General features: G+C 42.6%; 1 protein-coding gene across 1 annotated transcript; it reads left to right on the forward strand.

Annotated features, from left to right (window-relative positions):
- Positions 1 to 819: 819 nt before the first annotated feature.
- On the forward strand, positions 820 to 2,935 carry LOC124192551 (A-agglutinin anchorage subunit-like). Its single transcript, XM_046585907.1, has 5 exons — positions 820 to 1,622; positions 1,914 to 2,425; positions 2,470 to 2,591; positions 2,633 to 2,854; positions 2,900 to 2,935. Exons 1-5 carry the CDS (start codon positions 820 to 822, stop codon positions 2,933 to 2,935), a joined length of 1,695 nt encoding a protein of 564 aa, XP_046441863.1.
- The last annotated feature ends 9,111 nt before the right edge of the window (positions 2,936 to 12,046 follow it).

Below are 12,046 nucleotides of genomic sequence, written 5' to 3' on the forward strand. Positions count from 1 at the left end.
ACTATTAACAACATTCCACCTAACATAATATTTCAACGCCAAGCTTTGTCGAACATACCTCCAGATACCTATTTGCACTCTTCTATAGCTAGGATGCCACAAGAACTTCTTTACAATGACGAGATTGACAACAAACACTGCGTCGTCAGAGGCAGTAACATCAACAAGTACGCCATTCGTGAAAACAGAGAAAAAATGCGGAAGCATGTTTTCTGCAGGGAATCTCTGTCGATTCCAGTGCTCGATGAATTTCGTTTTTGAAATTAGATACTCCATTTGAGCTTGGAATCGCGCGAGCATGTCACTGTAGCCTGTCTTATTGCCAAAGAGAAATCCGCACTGGCTTGTTGTCGGGTACACTCGTAAAAAGTACAATAATTGGAATAACTCTTGTCTAATAAATGATAACAATTAAAGAGTTGGCCAATGTACTTGTCTTTTAAAATAGGTACACCGCAAAACTGAGAATAATAATCGAAAACCTCAGGGTGGCATGCAACTGACGAAAAATTTCGAGTAGTGTACTGTCACCATTGCTCGTCGTCGCCGAATAAGTTTGAGAACACATTCTGCATGATTGTTGTGCTAACAGAGTCCTTCCAGGGTTTTGTATTTTTAGAAAAACATATGTTGGATATGCGCTGACATCTGTTGTTCCTTTGTCGTACGCTTCAAGTTCACTGGTAGGCAATACGTCATTGGCTCACTGGTACACTGGCTATTTGAAACTTAATCTTTCTTAGCTTCATAAATTCTCGTTCAAGTATGGTTTTCTTTTTAGTGTCATTATCTGAAAAATTTTAAATGGAAAATTTAACCATGCTCCCTGCGTCTACACTTGACGAGGAAAATAAAAGTTCGCCCAGTAGAGCTACTACGGGAGAATCGTCAGAGTTCAATCCCGTCGATGAGAGACAGGATGCTTGCATGGGACACGTTGAAAACAAGTCTGAGAACACTTCCAATGTAAGAGAGGCCATCGTTTCATTTTTTCATGGTACCCAGGACACGTCTGTTTTGCCTCAGCCTAACTTGACCAATTTTGCCCAACCCATTACTTCAGTTTTGCCTCAGCCCAACTCAACCAATTTTGCCCAACCCAATACTTCTGTGTTGCCTCAGCCTAGCTCAACCAATTTTGCTCAACCCAATGTTGCTCAACCCAATGTTTCTCAACCCGCCGTCATTCAGTTGCTCCAGATGCTTGCAAATTCGAGTCTTCAACAAACCATTTCTAATAATGCTTTTGGAACATTTCCTGTCATTACTCAAGCCCAGCAAAATTTGCTTACCCAGTCAAACACGAGCTCCAGCACCAGCTCCAGTGCCACTTCAGCACCAGTGTCCCAACTTTTGGTTAACCAGTCAACCACCAGCTCTGGTGCCATTTCAGCACCAGTGTCCCAACCTTCGGTTAACCAGTCAACCACAAGCTTTGGTTTCAGTACCAGTTTTACACCAAGCAGTGGAGTGTCTTTGCTACAGATGATGCAAAATGACTCAATCGACGAAAACGCTGAAGATGAAAATGGAGATGCCGACGAAGAGTACGAGGGGGCCGACGAGGAAAATGGAGAAGAGGAAGAACCTCTAGACAACGCACCAGTTCGAAGATCTCGACGGTAAAAAAAATGTGTCTCAACACTTATCTCTACACAGGAACCGAGGGCCGACAAGCCGCTACACATCAGAGCAACTCAGCTTCTTCTCATTTCTGGCGTATCATCACATACTACACGCAAACCCCCACGGGCTACCTTATGAAGAAAAGGTTAAGCGCATTGCATTGAAATCGATAAAGTAACACAACGAGGACTTTGTGATTTGGTTGGAAGATAACAAAGTTTTCCTCAAGGATAAATGGAGAGTAGTAAGTTGTTATTTTGTATACTCTGATACCATTTAACCTTTAGGAAAGACCTCAACCTCTATTCTTCGAACCAGTGGGACCCATTGAAAAACTCAGCTCATTCAGAGTTCCAACGAAGATTCAAACTATTTGCCAGTGCCGTCGACGACTCAACGCCGACGGCGTTCTTGAAAAGCAAAATTCCCACTCTCTTTACGAATGGCTTGTACAAGCCAAATGCCACGAAGCAATCTTTCCCCACCAGACGCAAGCGCTTGCAGCTTTTACTGACACCTCCGGCGACAGGTGACCAACCCGAGCCGGCGCCCCCGACTAGAGTTGCCATCAAACTCGAAACCAAACAGGTACTGAGAAACCGCGCAAACTATGGTAAGCCCGCTCCAATGTCTGTCCCTCCGCCTCCTATTCCTGCTATTTCCAAGCAGGATAAAGTCGCCGCAATGACTCAACAGAGCACGTCAGACCTAACTGCGCTTGCTTCTTCAGAAACGTCATCGGATGAGCAATTACTTGGCGAATATAAGAAGAAGGTTGAAGCTATCCAGCGCCGCATTGGTAGGCACTAGTTATCAGATTTAATTTTGAAATTATTTTCGTAGAGGAACGAAACAAGCCTAACTCAACTGGCGCCATCGAGACACCGTCGACCATCAGCAAAGCCATATTCGACAATCACGATACTGATGACAAAGACCCCAATTCCAACGCAAAATCGAAGAACGTAAGCACTTCTAAATGATGATATTTATCTTATTAATGCAGGCACTGGCATCTCTTTCCGCTTCGGTCATTCCTCCCCCGCAAACCAAGACACAATCAACAAAGTCAAAAATCACACCACTTCAAAGAGTAGCCAGTATGAGCACAGGACTCGCACCTGAGAATGTCTCGAAGAAGAACATTCAAAATGTCAAAGTTGTTACGGGCGGCAACTTTAAAGCTTTTATGAGTTCCTCTGCTACAAGAGAACAGATCCAAAAAGAGGTGAGTTTAATGATTATTTGTTTCTAATATTTTTTCAATTACTAGAACAAAACAAAGAAGAAGTCCAAGGCAGAAAAATAACTTGACGCGGTTCATTTTTATTCATTTAGCTCACTATTTATTTATGAATCATCACACACAGTTCGAAGCCAAAATACAAGGAAAAAAAAGAAATGCTGATTGGGACCAAAGCGAGGAATCATAACAACAGCAAGAAGATGAAGACGGAGAAGTAGACGAAGACGGAGAATAAGGGCACTACGACTTAACACTGGCGCACGCCAACGAAGAAAACAGCGAATGGGAAGCCATTGACGAATTGGGCGACTGTCTGTTTTGTTATTTATGCCTTGATACAAAGGGAATACCAGTGTATGTCTGTGATTCGGAAGAGTGCCACTATGCCGTACACTACGAGTGCTGCGTGCAGAAAGATAAGGAGATCCGGATGCTCACGACTCTTTTCCCCGACTTTGATGAGAAGTGGTACTGTCATCATTGCATTGGTGGAGTTCCTGGCCTAATCAAGGAACCGATCGCTGCCTTCAAGGAGCTCACAAAGAAGAAACCGAAGGCCTCGAAGAGCTCCAAAAAAGAAAGCAGCCAACAAAGACCAACGAAGAGAGTTCGCAATTAACAGTACCAAATAGAATGCATGACTACTTAATTAGCATTCTTCTTGCATATGGTACACTGTATCGTGTTGGCTACTGCCGCAGCCCCAGATTTTCACCTAGTTCTTTAATTATCTTAATGCATGTAAATGTTATAAACATTAAATTTAAAAAAAAATTTAAACCATTTTTTTATGGTAAAAACCAGTGTACCAGTAAGTGTTTACCAGTGGTGTACCAGTGGCTCACCAGTGTACCAGTGTACCAGAAAATCCGTCGTTCTACCAGTAAAATATTTATTGCGTACCAGTGTGCGTACCAGTGTACCAGTCCCGGACAAAATACCAGTAAAAGCGCGTACCAATGGCGTTTTTCCAGACAACTTCATTAGCAGCTCCTTCTCTCTGACCTTCAGGATGCAACATAACCAGTAAGACGCTTGTAGACTAACTGGTATGCTTATGATATCGAGGTCCCATGGAGACCTCGGTTGCTGTCTGAAATACCGACGAACACCGTGGTAGCTATAGTTTCCTAGTTCTCCGTGGCTAGACATTGAACTAAATTTTGAGAATAGCCAAGTGTTGCAGATGTATGATTGTTGTTGGTTGACGTCCTCAGCACTGGTAAGCTCTTGTTCAATGTTATGTTGATTGCAACTCTGAGTGAAGAAGTTCATGATTTGGTCGTTTAGCCAGTGTCTGTCTAACAACTTGCTTGCGTCTCTTTTGGTTAGCTCGATGTCTCCTCGGTGAGATGTGCATAATATTGATAGCGGCTTAACTTCTGAAAACTTTCGCCATTCCTGTTGTAATTCGACTTCCACTGATTGGTCGTGTTGAGATTCGTCGTCGACTTCAATGTCTATCGCTGTCGACGGATCATCCGCGTCTGAATCAGAGTCAGGGCGTTCATCGTCTTCACCATCGACTGCGATTCCCATTTCATCTAAAAATTCTTCATCGAGGAAGAATACCTCGTCTTCACTAGAATCTCCGTGATCATCGTTTAAAGGCCATGCATTGGTGATGGGTGCTCTGGCTTCGTCTTCGTGACTGGCATCCGTTAACCTACTGGTAGACGTTGAATGACTGAAATTGGCGTTGTCGGTCATGACGTCATTGGAAGGTATCGACGCTTGAGCTGATAAGACGAAGTGTTCAATGATTGGTTTGTCGATGGAGTTCTTTACCCGTGGAAACACGAGTGACGGAGGAGTGCCAGTCGCAGCATACTTTTTGTCTGCAGATCTGATTGAAAACAGGCCATTGACACACCCGGTTATATTGGCTTTGATGAAGTCTTGTTGGTTTTCCATTAACACCCATACGTGGGCGCCAGTGCTGAAAGACGAACTGGTGTTGCGCGAGTCGATGTCTTTTGAGAGATAGAATATTTCTTCAGATAATTTATTGAATCTCGATAATTGATTGTGGATGTTGAGTCTTACGCGAAGATTCTCCGGTGTCAGATTAGGAGGTGGGCATAAGGGCACACCAGTTTCGTCTCTGGCATAGACTCGAATCTCGCGTTTCTTTGTCCCTAAAATTGTGAAACGAGCATTATATAATTCACAGCAGAAGTTGACGGCAGTCGAAAGGAAGTTGTAGCCAGTTTCGCGCATGAGTAGGCCACGATAAACACCACTGATAATAGTCCATGTCTTGAGATATGCAAAAGCTTGTTCTACTGTTGATCTTGTGCTTCCGAAATAGTTATTGTACTGTGTTTCTGTTGCGTCAAGCTTTCCGTTGTCTTTTTTTATGGGGACAGCGCAATGCGGTGAATTCATGTAGTGATTGTCACCCAAAAACACTTCGAATCTTTTGCTGTGTTCTGGGTTATTCTCGTCAACACCATTCCACAAACCAATGCTTTCATAAGAGTCATTCCATATGTGGCCATCGTAGTCAAGAGACGAAAACGGACCAGTGACGTGGATGATGTGGCCCATGTTGTCGCATAGAACCTGCCACTTCAAGCAACATGTCTTAGACTTGCCAGTATATATAGAGTTACGATGCGCAGAGTCTACGGGCTTTCGGGTAATTACATCAACCGTGTCGACGCTGCCATTGGTGAATATAGAAAAAAATGCGGGAGCATATTATCAGCCGAGAAGCGTTGGAGATTCCAATGCTCGGCGAATCTCGTCTTCGAAATTAAATATTCCATTTGGTCGTGGAATCTTTTCGACATGTCGCTGTAACTGGTTTTGTTACCGAAAAGAAAACCGCACTGGCTTGTCGTTGGATAAACTCGAAGGAAATAAAGTAGTTCGAATAATTCTTGTCTGAGCGGGTAGGGGTAATAATGGTTAGGAAAATGGTTAGGAAAATAAAAGAAACAAACTTTACTTATCCTTAAGTATCGGTACCCACAGAATTGAAAGTGGTACTCAAATACCTCCGGGTGGCATGCCACAGATGAAAAGTTTCTGGTAGTGTATTGGCGCCATCACAGCTCATCTGCTCCGAATAGATTACAGAACAGATTCTGCATTGCCGCATTCACCCAGATCAGTTTTGAAAGCTGGAAAATTATTTTATCATATGTTGGAGCTGCGCTCACATATGTTAATCTTATCACTGGCAAGCAGGACGTCATTGGTTAAGTGGTATACTGGTTAGTGTACTTATTTTTTATTTATTCTATCGTAGTTCATTGTTATCAAGTCTGTTATCAAGTTTGCCATTATAACTTATTTTTGTTTTTAGGTTGGACAGCAATCTCAACCCTGCGTCTACACATGAAGAGAATGTCTTGGTAAAGTGCACTCTCGAAGGTCATATCGGAAAGGGTGGAGATGAAACGAGCAGGAAATCGGACGGAGGGAGCGAGCTTTTTCCAGATGTGGTCATGGTGTCTACCCCTTCTCAAGCAACGCCAGTTATACAAGTTTCCCAGACCAATCCAGTTGATCCACCAGGAGATTTGTTTGTAGTAAGGACAAATTTTTTGCCCTTACTTCCATTTTCAAAATAGTCCAAAGACCCAAAGCATGAGCAAGATTTGAAACACGAGCAAGATTTTAATGCGTTGCAAGTTACTAATCAACCTGGTTTACGCGAGATTCTAGAGATACTTGCATCCTCAAACACTTCGCCACAGGCGTTACTCGCGTCTCTTAGATCATCCTATGTCTCCTGTTCGCCGCAGCAATCAGGTTTCACTGGCACTGGTAATAATATGAATATTCCACTCACGCAAATTTCTCAATCATTCGCTAACAACAACACCCAGTTGCAATCATGTTTCACTGGCACTGGCAATAATACTCAAGTCACGCAAATTTCTCAATCATTGTCTAACAACTACACCCATTTGCAATCAGGTTTCACTGGCACTGGCAATAATTTTCACACGTCATCTACCAATTACGCCCAGCTGCAATCAGGTTTCAGTGGCAGTGGCACTGGCAATAATACTCAAGTCACGCAGCAGTTTGCAGCACCATCAAACGACAACACCCAGTTGCTTCGACATGGCAGTGGCTGCTTTAACGCAAACATGCCACAAAATCATGCACCAGTTAATAAAAACCTACAATTACAGCAACCTAGTCAGCAATTCATCAACTCTTCGCATTTTGGTACACCAGTAAATAGCAATGTCCAATCGCAAGCTATGCATCCATTTGCTATCCAATCTCAACAGAACGTTAATAAAGAGCCTGACCAGTTATATGGAAACTCACAGCATAACCAACTGCAAGTTTATATGAACTCACAACCGAAACAACCACTCTTTGGTGGTAAATCACAGCAAACACCTACCTCGTTCACTGGAGACATCAGAAACCATTCACCAAACCAGTTTGGCGACAACTCCCATTGGACTAGTCATCGTCACCCTCTTCAAACACTGGAGCATATGCAATACGGAAATGCTACCAGTCATAATCCATATTATATATTACGAGGTGACGCGGCACTGGCAAAGCGACTCTCGTGGCTCTTGGGCCATCTTCAACTAATCAGAGTCAATCCACCAAAATGTTTTCAAATGCAGAAGGCAATAAGACAAATAACGTCAATTTGCTAGATGTAATGCAAACCTGCGACATCAACGAAGGTATTATTTGATCTTTCATTATGACTAATTAAAAATTTTAGATAAATCCGGCGTTAACAATGACGACATTGAAGTGCAAGACATTAAAGTTTCATCAGAAGAGGAAGATCATCATGAGAATTCGAATAAGTATGTTAGCGTTTACGAGCACAACTAATATCTTTTACATTAGAAGGGATCACTCTTTCTCCTCTTTCCGCTATACACCGGAGCAATTGAGTTTTTTCTCTTTTCTAAATTATCATCACATACTTCACGACGACCCCAGTGGCCTATCCTACAAAGATAAAATAAATGGCATCCTCAGCAAAAGCAAAAAGACACACAACGAGGACTTCCAAATCTGGCTAGAGGATAATAAAATATTTCTAAAATACAACTGGCGAGTGGTACGTAATATGTTTTTATCTAATTCATTATATTTTTATCTATCAGGAAAGACACTATCTCGACCTTTATCATCGCAACTCCTGGAACCCAGTAACCAACTCGAATCACGCCGCATTCCAAGCCAAATCTGTTCAATTCGGTAAGGCAGTTGAAGTCGCGACGCCGATGTCTTTCCTCTCAAGCAAAATCCTTACTGTTTGGTTCCGACAGCTACAACCCAAACAAAACCAAACAGTCGTTTGCTAGACGAAGAGCTCAACTCCATCAAATGCGAACTGGCGAAGTCGACACCTCAAAAAAACCGAAACTAAAGCGAAAGGAGCCGGAGGTTGGCTCAAACAAAGCCGAAAGTCAACCAGCAGTTTCTAGAAAAAGAAAAAGTCGAATAATGGGAAAGCCTTAGCTCCACATGAGTCACCAGCCAAGAAACCAGTTGCTGCTAATCAGCCAGTGCAACCGCGACGAAATACCCAAGAACGAGTTGCGAAAATGATGAACATGCCAGTGGACACAGACAACGGAAATGATTTGAGTACTTTGACTGGCCTTTCACCAGAAGAGCAACTGGCAAAGCTGAAGCAAATGGTATCAACACTGGAAAAAAACGGAGACTGCATGTTTTGCTACCATTTCTTGGATGCCAAAGGAATCCCGGTCTCTTACTGTGACAACGAAGACTGTCAAATGGCGATCCATCTAGATTGCTGCAAGTAACTCGACAAAGCGCACAACGTCAAAACGACGTTAGTACCGAATTCCTCAATTGAATGGATGTGCCACTGCTGTCGAAATTTCCCTGACCTCGTCGAAAACCCAATCAAGGCTTTCGAAAACCTGGCAGAAGAAAACAAGAAGAAAAAAAAACAAGTCAAATCAAAGAAGTCTACAAAAGCGCGTCGTTAAACATGCAGTGCTCCATCGAACTATCACGGCGCCAGTGCAATCTGCATATACCAGTCTCATTTTGGGCCTCTCATCAGCTCTATATTTCTTTTTTTATATGTTGTTTGATATGCGTCTTATAAAGCCTCGCATTTAATTTGTTTTTATTTTGAATATAAAGCAGTGCTTACCAGTGTTTTTTTTACCGTGCTGACCAGTGCTTACCAGTGAATTTACCGTGCTTACCAGCTGACCAGTAAACGCGTCATTCTACCAGTCGCCGCCAGTGCGCTTACCAGTGCGCTTACCAGTGCGCTTACCAGTGCGCTTACCAGTGCGCTTACCAGTGCGCTTACCAGTGCGCTTACCAGTGCGCTTACCAGTGCGCTTACCAGCTAACCAGTAATTGAAAAAATACCAGTAAATCCGCTTACCAATGACGTACTTCCAGACAACTCCAGAGGAAATGAGCTGTAACCGTTTACAAATGCTATGAAATTGAAGGGTAAAGTATTACCTTCTGGCACTCATATATATCTGACGTTCATATAATCTAACATATGTTGTTTTATGTAGCATAATAGAAATCATCTGTATCCGCATTAAAAGAAGTTGTGCGAAGGTACAGATTAAGTGTCGTGGTTACCCAAAAAAGCAGATAACGGAAGAAAAGTTAACTTTAATTTATTATTTATTTTTAAACTTAAATGACCCTAGATAACCCAAAAACTTTCACGTATGACCCTAAACAACCATAAATAACCCTAAAAACCCTAAGGACTTGTGACCACTCTGCTTTACGGGCACATCGTTGTAATTTGCCACTCCCGTCGCGTAAAGTCGGTATAACGTTATGTTTTCATTACGGGATATCACGCAATCTTACGGGGTCTTATCGTTGTAACTATACCATCCCGTCGTTACGGAGATGCATTCAAACCCTCCCTTTCATCATACTACGCTGATTTTTAAAGATCATACTACGCTCTCGAATCCACACTCTGGAAACTCTTATTGCAACGCCGACCACTCGACGAGTTATTGGTGTTCCTTTTCCATATTACGAGACGCATTTACCTCGTTCCTCATTTGAAGCCTTGGATTGATCAAGGAGTTGTGCTAAAATCTGTCATTGGCACCGGCCCAATGGCACCAATCATTGGCACCGCCGTTTTGTGGCACCACTTTGTGGCACCGAGGAAAAATTTTGTGGCACCGGTAACGGCTCAGCGATGGCACCAATGACAGATATTTTGTATTTTGTGGCACCACGCTTATTTGGCTTATTTAGGAGTTGTCTGGGATCAAGTGTCGGCACTGGACGTAGCCGTTACAAGTTGGCCAAGCTTTTTATGTGGTCGTTGGATAGCGCATGGGTCGGGCTACGCAGTGGTGTGGTCGCGCGCAGTGACTAGTGGACGTAACGGCCTGGGTCCAATGTTAAAATATCGTTGTTTTTTCCGCAATGTTTACCAATGATACCAATGATCATTGCGACAAAATTGTGCACATTCGTTGTGTTATGTGCTGTCATCGGTTCCCAATGTTACCAATGATTTGCTGCCAATGTTACCAATGATTTACTGCCAATGTTACCAATGATACCAGTAAAAAAATGTGGATTTTTTTGCTTAAGTTAAAATCATATATTATTTTTCTCATTTTAATTAGGGTTTAATACAGTAAATCAATTGCAACGAATGGGTCGAGGTCTTCATTTGACTTAGTCATATACTTGAAACAGAAGAAGTTCAGCAACATTGAGCGAAATGATGAAACAGCTTCGCATGCTTTTTCGTTGTCGTCTGGGAGAGTTTCTCTGCCAATCCCGACGAAGTGTATGAACATTGCTAGAAGCGTGTACAAACCGCAGTCGTTGTCGTTGTCCCGTGTCCAGTACCTAGCAAGTTGTATCTTCCAATCTGGCGGAGACTCGATAAAGGAATTGAGTTCCTCCATCGTCTGCTCTCGTTCGAAAGGGTCTTCGATGTAGAAAATGTGTCCTTGATCGACAATCCAAGATTTATTTGTTTTTAATTCGTTAGATAATCACCTATTTTGCGTACAAGCTTCTCATCAGGATCTCCAGCAGAAAAAGAATCTATCAGTAATACTCGCGATTCCTTTCTCTCAATGATTGCGGATATCCAGTGATTGTTGCCAAGGTGAACAGGTATGCAGATGCAGTCCAGAGTCCATGGTCTAACTCCCTCGACTCTGAAAAAACGGCGTACTGAGTTGTAATTTATGTGCCCAATTCACCACGTCGAGAAACATTCGCCAGTTTGCAGAAGAACCACGTATTGCACATGTAAGCACTACGACAAGATTCGTATTTTTCATCTTCATCTAGTCTGTAGTTGTTGCCGTTCTTGATGAAAAAATTAAGGATTTGATCATTTAGCCACCGACCAGGTAGAAGTAACTCCGCATCCTTTCTGAATATTTCGACAGATGACGACGCAGTACTGTAGATTACTTTACGCTCTGGTATGGTTAAGATAGTCTGCCAGGGATCTAGATCGTCGTGCTTCAAGTCCTGTGTGAGATGATGATCTGGTTGCTCCTCGTATTCGTCGTCGGATTCGGCAAAATCAGAGATTTGGTCAAGACCCATTTCTTCGAGAAATTCTTCGTCTAAATGTGTCATCTCCGATTGCATGTAGTCATCAGGTTGTTCGTTGAGTTTATCGAATGAATGGGTCAGTGAGCTTTGGGAGCTCATTGAATGTTGATCGATTAATGTTTCCACTGAGGCATTATTCGTTTGTAATGCATCGCTCGTGTGATCATGTTTGACTTCAACGTCAAAAGAATTATTTGAAAGAAGATGCTCGTCCGCCATTGGGTACAGAACCGACGCTGCATGTTCGGCGATGTTTGGTTTGCTGTTGCCAGATTTATTTCGTTTGAATAGATTGGTAGGCTTTATAGAGGTAAATGCCATTTTTTTGTTAGAAGAGCGAACAGAGAATAAACCGTTTAGACATCCAGTTATATTGCCTTTAATGAAATCTTGAGACGGTTCATGGAACATCCATATTGGATCAGTTGTTTTGAATGTTGTTATCTCGTTTTTAGAGTCTATGTCTTCAGAACGATAAAAAGGCTTGTTAGATACGGTCTTGTATCTCGATAACTGCGCGTGAATATTGTCTCGTAACGTAAGATTAGCGGGTGTAAGATTGGGAGGAGGACAGACAGGAACACCGTCAGAATCACGCAATACTAC

The sequence above is a fragment of the Daphnia pulex genome, chromosome 4 (genome assembly GCF_021134715.1).
Source record: "Daphnia pulex isolate KAP4 chromosome 4, ASM2113471v1".
Classification (NCBI taxonomy): domain Eukaryota; kingdom Metazoa; phylum Arthropoda; class Branchiopoda; order Diplostraca; family Daphniidae; genus Daphnia; species Daphnia pulex.